Source organism: Sprattus sprattus (genome assembly GCF_963457725.1).
Source record: "Sprattus sprattus genome assembly, chromosome: 10".
NCBI classification, from domain to species: Eukaryota; Metazoa; Chordata; class Actinopteri; order Clupeiformes; family Clupeidae; genus Sprattus; species Sprattus sprattus.
In genome coordinates, this window is record NC_137908.1 from 2,462,605 (window position 1) to 2,482,604 (window position 20,000).

Consider the following 20,000-nt stretch of genomic DNA (forward strand, 5'->3'; position numbering starts at 1 on the left):
GTTAGGGTCACAAGGTGGAGGTCAAGGGTGAGGGTTAGGGTCACAAGGTGGAGGTCAAGGGTGAGGGTTAGGGTCACAAGGTGGAGGGTTAGGGTCACAAGGTGGAGGTGAGGGTTAGGGTGAGGGTCACAAGGTGGAGGTCAAGGGTTAGGGTTAGGGTTAGGGTCACAAGGTGGAGGGTTAGGGTCACAAGGTGGAGGTGAGGGTTAGGGTTAGGGTCACAAGGTGGAGGGTTAGGGTTAGGGTCACAAGGTGGAGGTGAGGGTTAGGGTCACAAGGCGGAGGTCAAGGGTTAGGGTTAGGGTCACAAGGTGGAGGGTTAGGGTTAGGGTCACAAGGTGGAGGTGAGGGTTAGGGTCACAAGGCGGAGGTCAAGGGTTAGGGTTAGGGTCACAAGGTGGAGGTGAGGGTTAGGGTTAGGGTCACAAGGTGGAGGTGAGGGTTAGGGTTAGGGTCACAAGGTGGAGGTGAGGGTTAGGGTCACAAGGTGGAGGTGAGGGTTAGGGTGAGGGTCACAAGGTGGAGGTGAGGGTTAGGGTCACAAGGTGGAGGGTTAGGGTCACAAGGTGGAGGGTTAGGGTGAGGGTCACAAGGTGGAGGTGAGGGTTAGGGTTGGGGTCACAAGGTGGAGGTCAAGGTGGAGGGTTAGGGTCACAAGGTGGAGGGTTAGGGTTGGGGTCACAAGGTGGAGGGTTAGGGTTAGGGTTAGAGTCACAAGGTGGAGGTCAAGAGTGAGTGTTAGGGTCACAAGGTGGAGGGTTAGGGTTGGGGTCACAAGGTGGAGGGTTAGGGTTAGGGTTAGAGTCACAAGGTGGAGGTCAAGAGTGAGTGTTAGGGTCACAAGGTGGAGGTCAAGAGTGAGTGTTAGGGTCACAAGGTGGAGGTCAAGAGTGAGTGTTAGGGTCACAAGGTGGAGGTCAAGGGTGAGGGTTAGGGTCACAAGGTGGAGGGTTAGGGTCACAAGGTGGAGGTGAGGGTTAGGGTGAGGGTCACAAGGTGGAGGTCAAGGGTTAGGGTTAGGGTTAGGGTCACAAGGTGGAGGGTTAGGGTCACAAGGTGGAGGTGAGGGTTAGGGTTAGGGTCACAAGGTTAGGGTTAGGGTCACAAGGTGGAGGTGAGGGTTAGGGTCACAAGGCGGAGGTCAAGGGTTAGGGTCACAAGGTGGAGGGTTAGGGTTAGGGTCACAAGGTGGAGGTGAGGGTTAGGGTTAGGGTCACAAGGTGGAGGTGAGGGTTAGGGTTAGGGTCACAAGGTGGAGGTGAGGGTTAGGGTGAGGGTCACAAGGTGGAGGTGAGGGTTAGGGTCACAAGGTGGAGGGTTAGGGTGAGGGTCACAAGGTGGAGGTGAGGGTTAGGGTTGGGGTCACAAGGTGGAGGTCAAGGTGGAGGGTTAGGGTCACAAGGTGGAGGGTTAGGGTTGGGGTCACAAGGTGGAGGGTTAGGGTGAGGGTCACAAGGTGGAGGTGAGGGTTAGGGTTGGGGTCACAAGGTGGAGGTCAAGGTGGAGGGTTAGGGTCACAAGGTGGAGGTCAAGGGTTGGGGTCAGTGTGGTGATCAGGTCTGGTTGACGCAGCGGGCCGTGATGGCTTAGATCATACTTTGCTCTCTGTCTGTCCGTGCACATCCGCCACCCTCCATGAGTAACACACACACACACACACACACACACACACACCCTTTCACTCCTCTGTCTCTTGAGTAACCCCCCCCCCCCCCACACACACACACACACACACACACGCACATACATACATATCTCTCTCCTTCCTTTCTTTTTTGATTATCTTTTGATTACCAGTAACATCCTCCCGTGTGTGTGTGTGTGTGTGTGTGTTTAGGAGGAGATGACGAGTGCCTTGGCCACTATGCGTGTGGATTACGACCAGATCAAGATCAAGACCATCAAGGAATCCACAAACCCTCTGCTGATGAAGAGGAGGAAGAAGATCAACACCGCAGCCACCTGCACAGAGAATACAGACCCCGACACACAGACCCCTGCGCTCTGAAGAACACACACACACACACACACACACACACACCTACCTGCAGTCGCTCAGGCTGAAACACACGCTCTAAAGAAGAGGACATGCATGCACACACACACACACACACACACTCACACGTATACACACTTAGCTTTATTCTATAGAAGAAGGATATGCGCGCCCACACACACACACACACACACACACACACACACACAAAAACACACACACTATGCATACGTACGTATATGGAAATCTTTTAAGAAAAGGAAGCAATAACTCAACTATATCCTGGGCAACAGACTGCATGAGTTTTATGAAAATGCCAGGATATGAAGTTTTTCCCGACGAATGTTTATTTTTTTTCTTTCTTTTCTTTCTTTCATTTAAAAAAAAAAAATGCATTTCTTTTTATAGCTTCACTATTCTAACTGATCAGCCACTGTGGCACTCTGGGAAGGCGTGAGTGTTCACTTCCTGCATCCTGCTGAATTCTGGGTAAAGGTAAAGGCAAAGGATCAGGAGCGAGGGAGAAACCCACGCAGCAGCCTTCATTTGCTTTGTGTTTTTAGAGTCCGCTTTTCCACATTTTATCAATTTCTTTGTTGTAAGGGTTGTGACAGACAGACAGACAGACAGACAGACAGACAGACAGACAGACAGACAGACAGACAGACAGACAGACAGACAGACAGACAGACAGACAGACAGACAGACAGACAGACAGACAGACAGACAGACGCGGTAACGCACCATGGTAGCATGATCTCATTGGGTTTGGGGCCCCTGTTGCATTAGGCAGTTAGGTGGGGGTGGGGGGGGGGTGGTAGGGGGGGTAGAGGTGGCCTGCTCCAACTGCAAATGCACAAAGCCAAGACCCCTTGATCCCTGCCCCCCCTCCCTCGCTGAAAACCTATGCGCTCCTTTGCCATACTGAAATACTTTGTGAGTCTGTCCATGCACTTGTATGATTGTGTTTGGGGGGGGGGGGGGGGGGGGGGGGGGCTAAATATATCAGATTGCTACTGTCACTAACTTGCAGATCTAGGAAAATGTATTTTTATTAAGACGACCCATGGAATGTAGACGCACTCTCAGACTGGGTTTAATGTGAAGCCCTCAAGCACCCCCCTCCTCTCTTCCTATTGGTTGTTGTGGTGAGCACCCCCCCCCCCCCCCCCCCTCGTTCCTGTGTACTGGCGGTGTCAGACGGGTGTTGACGATCCTCCTCGTTCACTCCACAGATGACCCGCCTGTGGGCCAGATCTGGGCCACGCCCGTTTCAGTGTCTGATGCCTTCTGGGACATGGTGTTCTCTGGTACATGTTGTAGTCTGATGCCTTCTGGGACATGGTGTTCTCTGGTACATGTTGTAGTCTGATGCCTTCTGGGACATGGTGTTCTCTGGTACATGTTTGTTGTAGTCAATAATATAATGCTTTGTTCAAGTGCTCTCTGTCCTCTCTCCAGATGGGTGATTCTTCAGTGGTGACTATATTTTATTACATATAGAGATATCTATCTTTCATACCCCAAGTCCTCGTGATGATGATGATGTACCTCGGCACGTCCTGTGTCAGTGCTATGCATTTGTGATTTTGTTCTCCAGTCGTGTTTAGACGCTTGAAACACGGATAAGATCCAAAGTGGGAGAGTAGGGTGTGTACGGGAGGTGTTCCGCTGGAACCCCCCCCCCCCCCCCCAGACGTCACACTCCTGGTACCCCTCACCTCCTTCAGTGTTTAATATGAAGTGAAAACACCTGTGTGTGTGTGTGTCAGCCTCGCCTTCAGTATTTGACCTTTGACCCCAGGGGCTGTCTAGACAGGAAGGAGTGTGTCTGGCGGGGCGCTCGCGTCTCGAACGAATCCGTGCCTGATCTGCCCTCAGACCACTCGAGCACCTGCCAGCTTCGATTGGGAAATGACACCAGTACTGCGTACACGCTATGCATTATGGGCTCTTTTGGGGGGCGGGGGGGGGGGGGGGGGGGGGGCGTGGCAGTGTGTCGAAATGTTGACTGATTGGATGAAAAGGGTTGTTGAGAAGTACTGTTTGAAGTTCGCAGGCTGTGTTTACGTCTGTCATTCATATCAGCAGAATTATAATCCAGTGTTTCTAGTCCTTCTGTGGGTTGACCAGGCTAAACTGGACACTACCGTTGTTTCTTTCGGAGATGTTTTAAATTAGTCTCTCTTTTTTTTTTTTCTTCTTCTTTTTTTTCCTCTGCGGTTAAAGCAGTGGCCGTGTCCGAATATGTCGCATGTCTCCAGTCCTGTAAAATGGAGAGTCAAGGTTTTTTTTTCTCTGTGTGTGTGTGTGTGTGTGTGTGTGTGTGTGTGTGTGTGTGTGTCCAACTGCTGTACGTATGTTTGTATGTATGTCTCATTCTGCTTCAACTTTGGATTAAAAAAAAAAAAAAAAAACTAAAAGAATCTGTTGTCTGTGAATGAATGGTGACTTTCTTCTGATGAAACAGGTGCTTTCCCCACGGGGTCCATCACACACACACACACACACACACACACACACACACACACACACACACACACACGTCCTGGTGAGCCCTGCGCACGGCTGCTGTGTTTGTCAGGAGGCTTTTCCCGTGTGAGTGAGTGAGGGAGTGTGTGTGTGTGTGTGTGTGTGAGTGAGTGAGTGTGTGAGTGAGTGAGTGAGTGTGTGAGCGCTGCACCTGTGGTCGGCCTCATGAGCTGGAAACAGAGGCGCCCCATGACCGCACCATCATCATCTCACAACAGGGGCTGCTTTCATTATCCCTAAGCTCAGGTGAACCATATATGCACACACACACACACACACACACACACACACACACACACACACACACACGTAAATGCTATAAGTCGGCAAAACTGTCGGGAACCATGCACACGCACGCACAATCACACGCACGCACGCATAAACACACCACACACACACACACACGTAAATGCTATAAGTCGGCAAAACTGTGGGGAACCATGCACACACACACACACGCATGCACGTACAATCACGCACACACGCACGCACGCACGCACGCATAAACACACCACACACACACACACACACACACGTAAATGCTATAAGTGGGCAAAACTGTGTGGAATGAGTAGATTAATGTAAATGTGAGGGTCTAGGGACCATCAGAGGTCTGTTCCTCCACAGGTCGTAGAGGGTAGACGGTAAACACTGAGTCATCTGTGATCTGTTTGGTAAATGCTTATTCATCGTTCTGTGCTCAGGTGGTTTGGATGGGGGGGGCTGCCCCCCTTCAACTGTGAGAGTAGACCCAAGCGTGTCTCGTAGGTTTCATTCATCTGCTGTCTGATTCATTTAGGGACAGCTGGGATGGAGGTGCAGACTAGCACGTCTTGCTAAATGAGTGTGTGTGTGTGTGTGTGGGGGTGTGTGAGCTGGAGTTTAAAATAAAGCAATGCTCAGTGATGATGAAACTAGATATTAGCCCTGGTTGGTGTACTAGCGGACATGTTAGGCAAATGTTTTTTTATTATTATTATTTAAAAATAAATTGAGAAAGGAGGTAACCTGTTAACATATAACAACCCATAACAGAAAGCTGTTGCGTTGAACTCTCCCTGCCCTGCCAGACTTTTAGCGTTAAAACGTAGGTTCACTTCTAGGCACTATCCACGTAACAGGAACTTCAATGCAGAACTGGCATTCCTCTGGCGTCATGCTGTGGTTTTGTCCTCGCCATTCAATCAGTCTGCCCCAAACTTTTACTCAAACTGTGTGACGCAAAGACATGACTAAAGCAACAGGAATTCTGAGTTTGTAATTTCCACCTAAATTCCATAGACAATGTTTCCCCACTGGGATACTGATTTGATGGAACTGGAAATATTGCTATTCTGTTGTTGTAAGGCATTAACTTCTTATTTTGTATGAGCAGCTAAAGTTGAAGAAGGGACCGGAGAGTTGAAGTCAGGTTTCTGTCGTTTATTTCGGCATGTAGACCCCCTCTCAGCTGGTGCTTAGAGAAAGGCCTACCTGATGGTAGAATGTGTTGGCAGTTATTTCAGTCAGGTAGAATACAATAGGGGAGGGGATGACCACAGCCTTTAGGTGAGAGAAAGGGGGAGACAGTGTGGTGAGGGGTTCACCTATGGGGGGAGGGGGGTGATACCAGGGTACAAAGGGTTTTAGCAGGTAAGAGGCTATATGGGGGGGGGCGGGGCGGTCACGTGCCATTGGTCCAGGTCTCAGTGAGACAGACAGAGTACACATCCAAAATGAGTTGCAGATACAAAATAAGGAGTTAATGTCTTACAACAACAGAATAGCAATATTTCCAGTTCCATCAGTCCCCTATATGAGCATTTCTATGCTCACATGAGAACCAGCATGCAACAACCAATCAGGCCAGGAAAACATCAATATGCGGTTCCATCAGATTTGTTTAGTATTACAGGCAGACAAGCTCTATCTGCATTGAGTATTATAGCATAGAGCTCTATCTCCATTGAGTATTATAGCATAGAGCTCTATCTGCGTTGAGTATTATAGCATAGAGCTCTATCTCCATTGAGTATTATAGCATAGAGCTCTATCTGCGTTGAGTATTATAGCATAGAGCTCTATCTCCATTGAGTATTATAGCATAGAGCTCTATCTGCGTTGAGTATTATAGCATAGAGCTCTATCTGCATTGAGTATTATAGCATAGAACTCTATCTGCATTGAGTATGATAGCATAGAGCTCTATCTCCATTGAGTATTATAGCATAGAGCTCTATCTGCAATGAGTATTATAGCATAGAGCTCTATCTGCGTTGAGTATTATAGCATAGAGCTCTATCTGCATTGAGTATGATAGCATAGAGCTCTATCTCCATTGAGTATTATAGCATAGAGCTCTATCTGCGTTGAGTATTATAGCATAGAGCTCTATCTGCATTAAGTATTATAGCATAGAGCTCTATCTGCATTGAGTATTATAGCATAGAGCTCTATCTCCATTGAGTATTATAGCATAGAACTCTATCTGCATTGAGTATTATAGCATAGAACTCTATCTGAGAGTTCATAGCATTCTCTTTAGTAAATGACATCGACATGACATGACACAGGCCAGAGGAAGGACTTGCACAGCTCACATTGGCCAAAGATAGGATACAGCACTTTTCACTTTTCCCATTGGCCAGAGGGAATGTCTTACGCAGTTCCCATTGGTCAAAGGTAGGATACTGCAGAGTTCCCATTGGTCAAAGGTAGGATACTGCAGAGTTCCCATTGGTCAAAGGTAAGATACTGCACAGTTCCCATTGGTCAAAGGTAGGATACTGCACAGTTCCTATTGGTCAAAGGTAAGATAGTGCACAGTTCCCATTGGTCAAAGGTAAGATACTGCACAGTTCCCATTGGTCAAAGGTAAGATACTGCACAGTTCCCATTGGTCAAAGGAAGGCTACTGCACAGTTCCCATTGGTCAAAGGTAGGATACTGCACAGTTCCCATTGGTCAAAGGTAAGATACTGCACAGTTCCCATTGGTCAAAGGTAGGATACTGCAGAGTTCCCATTGGTCAAAGGTAAGATACTGCACAGTTCCCATTGGCGTTGCATAGTGACCCCAGGCCAGATACAGGCCCCTGATTGGTCATGTGTGTGTGTGTGTGCTTTCAATGGGTATTGTGTCAGGTATAAGATATAAAGCACTGTTCACCACATCAGTAACATTCAGTTCAGTGCAGCTGCTGTTCCTTTATTGTGACCGTATAACATTCTCAATGCAATGGGCTAGGTGCACGAAATACTCAGTGTGGGCTGTTTGTTTCCTGTTTAGCCAGGTGTATTTGAACCTGCCGCTATTCTGAATGTACTTAGCGTCTACTCGGACTTGGTTAGGTGTTGCACCTAGTGAATCAGCGTTACGATAAAGAAGGACGTGTAGACACTAATTAAATTCAGAATAGTGGCAGGTTCAAACACACCTGTCTAAACAGGAAACAAACAGCCCACACTGAGTATTTCGTGCACCTAGCCTATGTAGTGGTCATTTTGTAGTGATGCAATGTGATGCATTTTCTGTCTATCACAGCAATGCCGATGTCCTCACGAAACCTAGGACGGGTGAGTCCATTACCAGCTTAGGTGGGGTGTGTGTCGTGTCTCTAAGTGGGGGTGTGTGTGTGTGTCTGTGAGGTGTGAATTCCGGTCCACGCCAGCCGATCCATGTTTGTGTGGACACCTGATCCGCACACTTTTATAACCCGATGACGTCATTGCCCCGCGTGAACCTCGTTTGGTTACTTCATAACAGCAACAACATGAAAGAAGCTGGTTAGAAAAGGGATGACATTAACAAGCCACACTTTAATCTATCACTGTAAAATCTTTTTGCATCAGACCGTTGTTAACTACCGGGTTTAAAAAGTGTCAGCAATAGCCTATATGAGCAAACTGTGCGATTCTTACTAGTCCTGTTTGGGTGCTGTGGTAACAGTGATTTCATGTGGTAGAGAAGTTGTTCCATGTTTGTGTGGACAATTGTCCCACGTAAACCCTGTTGGGTCACTTCATAGCAGCAACAACATGAAAGAAGCTTTAAACTATCACTGTTCAATCTTTTTGCATCAGACCATTGTTATAAAACGGTTTTTGAAAGTGTCAGCAATAGCCTATTTGAGCAATTCTGACGTATTATAGACGGAAGTTTCAAAACGGTAACTTAACACAATCTAGGGTTCTGGCGAACTGCCCGATTCTTACTAGTCCTGTTTGGGTGCTGTGGTAACAGTGATTTCATGTGGTAGAGAAGTTGTTCCATGTTTGTGTGGACAATTGTCCCACGTAAACCCTGTTGGGTCACTTCATAGCAGCAACAACATGAAAGAAGCTTTAAACTATCACTGTTCAATCCTTTTGCATCAGACCATTGTTATAAAACGGTTTTTGAAAGTGTCAGCAATAGCCTATTTGAGCAATTCTGACGTATTATAGACGGAAGTTTCAAAACGGTAACTTAACACAATCTAGGGCTCTGGCGAACTGCCCGATTCTTACTAGTCTTGTTTGGGTGCTGTGGTAACAGTGATTTCAGGTGGTAGAGAAGTCGTTCAGCAGTTTTTCTTGACATGGCTCTGTGTAAACGGGATAAAAAAAAGCCTGAGTTGGGATGTTTGTGTCTCTGAGGTGTTAACCGTGCCTCTGAGTTTGGGTGTTTCTGGGTCAGAGGTGTGAGCCGTGTCTCCAAGCTTGTGTGTGTGTGTGTGTGTGTGTGAGGTGTGAGCCGTGTCTCTGCGTTGGGATGTTTGTGTTTCTGAGGTGTGGGCCGTGTATCTGAGTTGGGATGTGTGTGTGTGTGAGGTGTGAACAGTGTCTCCGCGCTTGTGTGTGTGTGTGTGTGTGTGTGTGTTTGTGTGTGTGTGTGTGTGTGTGTGTGTGTGTGTGTGTGTGTGTGTGTGTGTGTGTGTGTGTGTGTGTGTGTGTGTGTGTGTTTGTGTGTTTGTGTGTTTGTGTGTTTGTGTGTTGTGTGTGTGTGTGTGTGTGTGTGTGTGTGTGTGTGTGTGTGTGTGTGTGTGTGTGTGTGTGTGAGGTGTGTGTGTGTGTGAACCGTGTCTCTGGGGTGGTGCCTCTGCCCTCCTCGGCCTCTGTTCTGTGAGGGGATGAGTCATGTGTGTAAGCTGGAACACACTTTCTGTGTCTTATCTGCCTAAAAGTCATTTCTAGAGAACTCTCTGCTCTCTTGTCGCCACAAAGTACAGGGTGATCTGGGTTTTCACTGTATGGGTAGGGTGGGTCGTTTTATTCTGCGTATTCTATGCAACAGGCCTGGAGCGCGCACGCTACGACTGAGAAAGAGAAGAAAAGGTGATGAGGAGATATGGTCCAAGGTGTAGTCTCTCTTCTGTGTTGGCCTTGTTTTCATAGGTGATGAGGAGATATGGTCCATAGTGAAGTGTCTCTTCTGTGTTGGCCCTGTTTTCATAGGTGATGAGGAGATATGGTCCATAGTGAAGTGTCTCTTCTGTGTTGGCCTTGTTTTCATAGGTGATGAGGAGATATGGTCCATAGTGAAGTGTCTCTTCTGTGTTGGCCTTGTTTTCATAGGTGATGAGGAGATATGGTCCATAGTGAAGTGTCTCTTCTGTGTTGGCCTTGTTTTCATAGGTGATGAGGAGATATGGTCCATAGTGAAGTGTCTCTTCTGTGTTGGCCTTGTTTTCATAGGTGATGAGGAGATATGGTCCATAGTGTAGTGTCTCTTCTGTGTTGGCCTTGTTTTCAAAGGTGGCGAAGATTCTTCAATTTCCCAGCATCACTCCTTGCTCTGTTCCCTCACCACACGTAGCGGTTGGTACAGTATATGTTGTTCTTCATCTGGTATACAGGTTACATTTGAGTTATAGGAAGGTGGAATACACAACTTAACATAACTAGTGTGTCTGGGGGTCTGGTTCAAGGTGTAAGGTGGGGCGTGTAAGGAAAGGGAACAGTATGGTGTCTACCTATAATTCAAACGTGTGAAGGTCTGCAGACAGCTTTTTGTCTTGACTTTGCCAGTTTGACTAGCATTAGGAATGTAACTGGACAGTGTGACTAGCATTAGGAATATAACTGGACAGTGTGACTAGCATTAGGAATATAACTGGACAGTGTGACTAGCATTAGGAATAAAACTGGACAGTGTGACTAGCATTAGGAATATAACTGGACAGTGTGACTAGCATTAGGAATAAAACTGGACAGTGTGACTAGCATTAGGAATAAAACTGGCCACACAAGTGTGCATGTGCAACCCCATGGTTAAATGTATTTATCATCATCCTTTAAAGCTGATGGACACTCTAAACGTGAGGATCTAACTAATTAATTCATTATTGAGGTTAAATTGTTTGTGTCCATGTAACATGCATGTTCATGGGACTATTAAACTTAATTATGACTATTATAACTTTTAGCATGGTTAGTCTGGGAATGTACTGTCACGAACGTAGCAGGTTTTAGTATTACTAATCTCTGCTTTAAATGGACGGCCCCCTGTGTCAGCAAAAAGCATTCAAAATGAAACTGAAGCTGAGACTGTTTTAGTGAAATACGCCCTGCATGGGTGAGTGACATGGCCAGCTTTTGTAAGAGAAAGTGCATCCTGCGAAAAAAAAAGTTGCTCTAGAGAAAAGGGAAGCTCAAGTGAGATGCCCCAGCACCACACACACACACACACACACACACACACACACACACACACACACACACACACACACGCATGTGCAACTCCAACATACAGATGAGCTCCACCACTCCATACAAGTCCATTTCCAACATACAGACGAGTCCTGCAACTCCAACATGCGGACGAACATTTTGTCAACAAATCCTAAAAAATCCTGAATTTAAACACCATACAGGTGTGAAAAAAAAAAAAAACATCAAACCAACTACTTGCACAGGGAGTGCTGAGTAAGGGGGGGGGGGGTCAGTGGGCCAAGTGTTGGACTGTCACAGTGCTCCATCTTTCTCTATCTCTCTGCAGAGAGGTGTGTGATGCGTTAACCTAATCTATCAAGACACACAACCCAGATCTGCATGCTGATTCAGTCTGAGTTCAGTGTGTCAGATGACTATGCAGTGCGTGCCTGCGTGAAGTCTGGCTGGAGGCCAATGTACAGATAACGCTGCAGAATCTGCTCACACAATCTCCCTGATGATTCTGCTTACACATGCTTAAATCACCCTGATACTGCTAACACATGCTTAAATCACCCTGATACTGCTAACACATGCTTAAATCACCCTGATACTGCTAACACATGCTTAAATCACCCTGATACTGCTAACACATGCTTAAATCACCCTGATACTGCTAACACATGCTTAAATCACCCTGATACTGCTAACACATGCTTAAATCACCCTGATACTGCTAACACATGCTTAAATCACCCTGATTCTGCTCACACATGCTTAAATCACCCTGATTCTGCTAACACATGCTTAAATCACCCTGATTCTGCTCACACATGCTTAAATCACCCTGATTCTGCTAACACATGCTTAAATCACCCTGATACTGCTCACACATGCTTAAATCACCCTGATTCTGCTAACACATGCTTAAATCACCCTGATACTGCTCACACATGCTTAAATCACCCTGATGATTCTGCTAACACATGCTTAAATCACCCTGATGATTCTGCTAACACATGCTTAAATCACCCTGATACTGCTAACACATGCTTAAATCACCCTGATTCTGCTCACACATGCTTAAATCACCCTGATTCTGCTAACACATGCTTAAATCACCCTGATTCTGCTCACACATGCTTAAATCACCCTGATTCTGCTAACACATGCTTAAATCACCCTGATACTGCTAACACATGCTTAAATCACCCTGATACTGCTAACACATGCTTAAATCACCCTGATACTGCTAACACATGCTTAAATCACCCTGATACTGCTAACACATGCTTAAATCACCCTGATACTGCTAACACATGCTTAAATCACCCTGATACTGCTAACACATGCTTAAATCACCCTGATTCTGCTCACACATGCTTAAATCACCCTGATTCTGCTAACACATGCTTAAATCACCCTGATTCTGCTCACACATGCTTAAATCACCCTGATTCTGCTAACACATGCTTAAATCACCCTGATACTGCTCACACATGCTTAAATCACCCTGATTCTGCTAACACATGCTTAAATCACCCTGATACTGCTCACACATGCTTAAATCACCCTGATGATTCTGCTAACACATGCTTAAATCACCCTGATACTGCTAACACATGCTTAAATCACCCTGATACTGCTAACACATGCTTAAATCACCCTGATTCTGCTCACACATGCTTAAATCACCCTGATTCTGCTAACACATGCTTAAATCACCCTGATTCTGCTCACACATGCTTAAATCACCCTGATTCTGCTAACACATGCTTAAATCACCCTGATACTGCTCACACATGCTTAAATCACCCTGATTCTGCTAACACATGCTTAAATCACCCTGATACTGCTCACACATGCTTAAATCACCCTGATGATTCTGCTAACACATGCTTAAATCACCCTGATACTGCTAACACATGCTTAAATCACCCTGATGATTCTGCTCACACATGCTTAAATCACCATGATGATCATGATTTTAGCATGACATTATGCCATTTCCTGGGTGACTCTCAAACAAACAAAGAATGCCTTTCATTTTACAGTTGCAGAGTGCTTACATTTCAGTCTAGCAGTCCAGCTAGTCCAGCATACCTGTGAATACCTCTGTCTCACTCCTACCTGTGAATACCTCTGTCTCACTCCTACCTGTGAATACCTCTGTCTCACTCCTACCTGTGAATACCTCTGTCTCACTCCTACCTGTGAATACCTCTGTCTCACTCCTACCTGTGAATACCTCTGTCTCACTCCTACCTGTGAATACCTCTGTCTCACTCCTACCTGTGAATACCTCTGTCTCACTCCTACCTGTGAATACCTGTCTCCAGCATACCTGTGAATACCTCTGTCTCACTCCTACCTGTGAATACCTCTGTCTCACTCCTACCTGTGAATACCTCTGTCTCACTCCTACCTGTGAATACCTCTGTCTCACTCCTACCTGTGAATACCTCTGTCTCACTCCTACCTGTGAATACCTCTGTCTCACTCCTACCTGTGAATACCTCTGTCTCACTCCTACCTGTGAATACCTCTGTCTCACTCCTACCTGTGAATACCTCTGTCTCACTCCTACCTGTGAATACCTCTGTCTCACTCCTACCTGTGAATACCTGTCTCCAGCATACCTGTGAATACCTCTGTCTCACTCCTACCTGTGAATACCTCTGTCTCACTCCTACCTGTGAATACCTCTGTCTCACTCCTACCTGTGAATACCTCTGTCTCACTCCTACCTGTGAATACCTCTGTCTCACTCCTACCTGTGAATACCTCTGTCTCACTCCTACCTGTGAATACCTGTCTCCAGCATACCTGTGAATACCTCTGTCTCACTCCTACCTGTGAATACCTGTCTCCAGCATACCTGTGAATACCTCTGTCTCCAGCATACCTCTGTCTCACTCCTAATCTGAAGAAATACACTTGTAGAGCACTAGTAGGTGACTCCTCTGGAAGGTGCTCTGCTGTGTGTGTGTGTGTGTGTGTGTGTGTGTGTGTGTCTCACCTCTGCGGTGAGATTGCTCTAGAGCGGGTGGGGGTAAGGGGTGAGGGTGGGGGTGTGTGTGTGGAAGTCTCCTCTGAGGTGAGATTGCTCTAGAACGGGTGAGGGTGAGGGGTGAGGGGTGAGGGTGGGGGTGTGTGTGTGGAAGTCTCCTCTGAGGTGAGATTGCTCTAGAACGGGTGAGGGTGAGGGGTGAGGGTGGGGGTGTGTGTGTGGAAGTCTCCTCTGCGGTGAGATTGCTCTAGAGCGGGTGAGGGTGGGGGGTGAGGGTGGGGGGTGAGGGGTGGAAGTCTCCTCTGCGGTGAGATTGCTCTAGAACGGGTGAGGGTGAGGGGTGAGTGTGTGTGTGTGTGGAAGTCTCCTCTGCGGTGAGATTGCTCGGACAGGAGGAAGCGGCGGGTGTGTGGTGTAGGTCTCTGTAGTGCAAGAAGACATCTTTGTTCTTTTCACTCACGTGTCATGTATCCGGTTCTCTGCGCGGAAACAGGTTCAATTCATCGTCAACCACATCAGCATCCTAATTCTGCTGCAGCTTTTGATGTGGGGGTTGTTGAGGATGACACGTTGTCAGACTCAAGATTTCTGATTTGATTGCACATTGCTGTCCAGAACATTGTAACCCCTTTTTTTATTTTTTTTTATTTACCTTGGCTAAATTTCCCTGTGCAGATGTTGGGTGTGTGTGTGTGTGTGTGTGTGTGTGTGTGTGTGTGTGTGTGTGTGTGTGTGTGTGTGTGTGTGTGTGTGTACATCATGGGAAAACAAACTGCATGAATGATTTTGCATCACACTCAGGTGGCAGCATGCCAGGTAGTCACAGGAGTGTGAAGCAAGTACATGAATGAGTGAGTACATGAATGAGTGAGTACATACTACTTAGTGTTATGTAATGTCTTGTCTGTATACTTGTCTACTTAGTACTATGAAATGTTTGTCTGTTGTGCCTGTGCACTTTATATGTTTCACCGTGGGGAGAGTGGGAAACGTTCTTTCGATTACTTTGTATGTCTTGACATAAAGTAATTGACAATAACGCTACTTTGACTTTGAGTACCCTGTATGAGTTAGTACAGTGGTTCTCAAACTGTGGTACGTGTACCACTGGTGGTACGCGGCTCCCTTTTGGTGGTACTCAGACAGTTTTCCCATTTTTTATGACTAGGATATTAATCATTAATATAAAAAATCATTTAAAACAACTTGATCCCTATGATTTAAGTGTGTCATTTATCTGAGCCATGCTTATTCTCCTGATCAGGCATTACAGTGAGGTAATAACACTTAGTTCCTAATGCATGAAGGTGAATGATAGTAACAATGGTGGTACTTTGACAGCCAAATATTTTCTGAGGTGGTACTCACGGTGAAACGTTTGAGAACCCCTGAGTGAGTACCCTGTATGAGTGAGTACCCTGTATGAGTGAGTACCCTGTATGAGTGAGTACACTGTATGAGTGAGTACACTGTATGAGTGAGTACATTGTATGAGTGAGTACCCTGTGGCAGGCAGCTGCAGGCTGCAGGTGTAACGACGAGATCTGGGTGTGTTGGGTAAAAAACAAAAGACTCAGTTTAACTGAAGACTTGAGCAGAAATGTGTATAACCTTGTCGAGCTTTCCTGCAGACTCCTGTGGTTTCACAGCTTAGTCAACCACAAGAGCTGTTGGTTGGCCCCCTTCTTGACAGTGAAGGCAAAAAGCGCTGTGTCTGTCAACTTTTCTGCAAGAGCCATGACGGAGCAGAAAAAGCTCAACAAATGTCGTCCTCCCAGCATTTCATACCGTGACTATGAAGATTGGCTGTGGTTTCTCTTCACAAGTACAATATTGCATGGGTCTGGTTGCCTTTACTGTACATTTCAGATGGTTGGTGTGCTTGTAAGTGTGCTTGTTGTGTTTGTATTTAGGCCATGTATTTATGTCAGTATTCGCCAGTCGTGAGGTTTGGCCACACCCCCTTGAAATAGCTCCTCCCCAGGGGTTTTGGAGATGTCCTGGGTGACCAAAGATCCTAAGCACGGTGTGTGTGTGTGTGTGTGTGTGTGTGTGTGTGTGTGTGTGTGTGTGTGTGTGTGTGTGAGTGTGTGTGAGAGAGAGAAGGACGGAGACTTTTCCTGCTTTTCTTTGCTGTTTTTTTTTCTAGCTGTCTTTTCTCACTCTTACTTTTAACACATAAAACAAACCTGAACAAATGTTAGCATAAATATAATTTATTTTGAGATGAATTCGGTACAAATATAAATACAGAGGCAGTTCGGTTTCATTAAATTCTTAAATTAAATTAAATTAAATTAAATTAAATTAAATAATATTATGCAATTATTACACTGGTGTAGGGTTACCGTGGCAACGTTTCTCTGGTCCCAGTATATAACAATGTGTTGACTTTCAAGTAACAGGCCAGGTTGATGCAGCATCAATGCAGAGGTCAATATGACAATTACAGCTTCACTTTTGTTTAACAGAAATAAATTAACACACACACACACACACACACACACACACACACACACACACTTAATCCGTGTCCCCAGAAACGAAATAGCAGACCACCCAGCTGTTAGTGTGGAGTTCCTGGTGTGAGTCTATTCGTTATGTCCTTCAAGACTTCCACTGGTCAAAGGTTAGTTCAGACCATCCCCATCAATGCTTCCGTCTCTTTGACGCCAGATACTCTTCGATGTAGTTAAACAGTACATCCAGCTCACCCATGGCCTTGTACATGCCTTTACTCTCCTCCATCTACAAAGAAGAAGAGCATTTTCATTAAAACGACTGGAAATACCATAACTGATAATATGAGTGAACCCATCACAATTCTTGAATAGCTTTTCGTGTGGTATATATTTCTTACCCCATTATAAGAATTCACAATGTTTTTGATGTCAAATGGCTCCACGCAAGAAAAGTAGTTTCTCTGTTCAAGATAAAAGAAAAAAGAAAAATATCAGTTTTGATCTCTTTCTGTCAGATCGTCGAGTTGTTCATCCGTTCAATGCCTAATAATCCCTGGAGTATCAGTCCTCACACAACCCAGCCTGAATGACTACACACACACACACACACACACACACACACACACACACTGACGTCTGTCATTCAGCGCATAACCTGCTTTTCAGTTCCCAAATGACTGCTTGATGTTTCAGTCTGGCACAGGCATAAAGAATGATATGTTGATATGAAAATATAATTTCTTTAAACTGCAGTGTTTTGAAATGTATCAATTATTTGTAGAGGCATGTATTATCGTTAAGAGCTATTACAAAATAATTGTCCAGAAAGTCAAATAGTTTCCTCTGAGACACTTGTTGTGATGAGCCAAATAGGCTATATTCTATTTTTTTATGAATGGTTTGATGACAAGTGCCTTATTGATGAGCCTGACAGATTGTAAATAAAGATCATCAGTTTATGTATTTTCACTGGTATGTAGTCTACATTAAAGTCACATAGCAACGACTATTAATGGTTTGATGTATGATTAAATCCAAACTACTTACGCAGGACAGTATGTCTCGCATTAGAGTTTTGAAAGTCTGTCCAATCGAGTCGATCGATAATTTGAACTGTTCATTTTTCAGAGTGTCATTCATCGCAGCTGGCAGAACGGTGTCCCGGTAGAATCGCAAGACATCGTTGACAGCGTGGCATCCATATCGGCTCTGCAGAGAGAGAATGATGAGCGTTTACAACCCCCAGTTTCTCCTGTTCACACGAGCCTACACAATCCTTTTCAACTTCAGCACTGGAGACGACGCGTTCAAAGGAGACAACGCGTGCCGTATTCACCGATACCACAAAAACAATGATTGGACTGAAAACGAGAAACAACGAGGTTGCCGTTTCTAAAACTACCACTCACCTTGAAGTTCTGGAACACTCCGTCATCCAGTAACACCGAGTCCAGATCATCATTGTCTTCCTGAAAAGAACATTGAAACGATCTTTGATATTTGCACATTCATACAACAAGCCACCGAAGCATTCACGTGTTGCGCTTTCAGAAATGTCTTCGCAACAGGTGCAAAATACTGTCTGTATTAAGTCTCTCTCGGAAGGGAATTACTTACATAATAACCCTTGATGTCTTGAAATAAGACACGGAGGTTCTTTAATTTCCCCGGGACGTTCTCCACAAAAAGACAGCATCGCTCCTTGCAGTCCACCTTCCTAGTGACAGCAGAACGACAGAGCACCAACAGAAGAAGAGAGCCCAGGATGAGGTTTGTGGTGAACATTGTAGCTTTGTCTGTCTCGTCTTAAAAATGACTTGCTGAAGATGTCTTATTTTTCCTTGATGATTCTGAATATGCTGCTTGAAGTCTGACTTCACTGACTGTTGCTTATATAGACGAAAGACGTATCGACAGATTCTTCCTGTAGAAAAAAATGCGGAGGGGGGGTTGCCAATTCCTGGCAGTCTTGGGGTTACCTGTCATCATTGATGATGAAAACGGAATTTTCATGAATAGTTAAATATAGCCCAATAAACACGCAGCATCGCTTTTTATCAATATCAGCGATTTCTGAAGTGATTAATGGTTAAGTTTAGTTTAGTTTTACAACTGGTGACAGAAATGTTCCTCTCTTTTTTTGCATTTTCATATCTGAGTATAATATCATATTCAAATCTATAACCTTTTTTCACTTCATTTCATTTCATGGGAAATTCTGTCAGTGCATGCTCTGGTACAAATCATTTGGCAAGTAGGTGTAATATGGTGCTTTGAGGTGAACTATTGATTGGGTGCCACAAAAAAAATTAAAATAATAATTAGGGTTGCCAAAAGAGAACGCGTTAATTAAGATAAATTAGGTATTTGGTACCGCAGATTAATGATACCCCATGACCCCATATGTGACCGGCTACATTGGATGGATTTGAATTGTGACCTGTAGAAAATAGTGGGCAGTCTTCAATGCGTTAATATTTCGTATTTCTCTCACTGCGCGGCTTTGATGTGGAATCAGTTGGGCTGTATTGGTAGTTGAATGTTAAATCTACTGCCTCGTCTTGGATTATTTGTATTCGTCACGTTGTTTCTAGAGAATTCCAGATCTTCAGAAACGAGAAATACTGAAAGATAATTTGAAAAAATATTCTAACTGAATAAACTGATATTCAACTATACTATATCTTTTTTTTTTTTTTGCATTTGAGCAGTTTTAAGGCCCAGCGTTTTTTGTGACAAACGTTGTCAAGTTCATCAGTTCTTGGTTTAAGGTTGACCTGACGTTACCTTAGGTAATTAGTTCGCTAGTTTATGACAGACCATGAAATGGGTTAATCAGGAATAAAGAAAAAAAAGATTTATTCGTTAAATAAAGTTCATTGAAGTATCTGACATATCTGTGGCGAACATCACACTGCCAATACTAGTTTGTCACTGAACGTCAATGGCAAATCTGATTTATAAACCCAAATTCATATATGCGATTAATTTAATTTAGATATTTTTTTTTGTATTGAATTGGGCTATGTGTTGTCTATGATTAAATATAATATAGGCACTCTGGCTTAACACAGACTTTGTCCTAGGTTTTCCAAGGGGCATGTATGTGTGAGTCCATGTGCGTGAGTGTGTGTGTGTGTGTGTGTACAGTATGTGTGTGTGTGTGTGTATGTGTGAGTCCATGTGCGTGAGTGTGTGTGTATGTGTAAGTCCATGTGGGTTAGTGTGTGTGTGTGTGTGTGTGTGTGTGTATGTGTAAGACAATGTGTGTGCGTGTGTGTATGTGTGTGTGCACATGCATAGTGGAGTTTTCTCAGTCTGTCCACAAACACACTGTCTTCTAGGCTTTCAAAAAAGCAGGTCTGCCCGCCTGTTTTTTTTCCTCTCGT

At 45.0% G+C, this 20,000-nt stretch overlaps 2 protein-coding genes across 2 annotated transcripts in view; one reads left to right on the top strand and one right to left on the bottom strand.

The window, feature by feature from the left end:
* mapkapk2a (MAPK activated protein kinase 2a) overlaps positions 1–3,982 on the top strand; it is a 70,024-nt gene extending 66,042 nt beyond the window's left edge. Inside the window, exon 10 of the mRNA XM_080846034.1 lies at positions 1,838–3,982. Coding sequence (XP_080702160.1) covers positions 1,838–2,008 — 171 coding nt within the window. The 3' untranslated portion in view covers positions 2,009–3,982. The remainder of the gene's footprint in view (positions 1–1,837) is intronic.
* Positions 3,983–16,798: 12,816 nt separating this feature from the next.
* il10 (interleukin 10) lies at positions 16,799–18,530 on the bottom strand (the record flags this gene model as incomplete). Its single annotated transcript, XM_080846231.1, has 5 exons — positions 18,229–18,530; positions 18,021–18,080; positions 17,659–17,820; positions 17,010–17,072; positions 16,799–16,897 (listed from the first exon to the last, which is right to left on the bottom strand). The coding sequence occupies exons 1-5, from the start codon at positions 18,394–18,396 to the stop codon at positions 16,799–16,801; spliced, it is 552 nt and encodes a 183-aa protein (XP_080702357.1). The 5' UTR covers positions 18,397–18,530.
* Between the last annotated feature and the right edge of the window lie 1,470 nt (positions 18,531–20,000).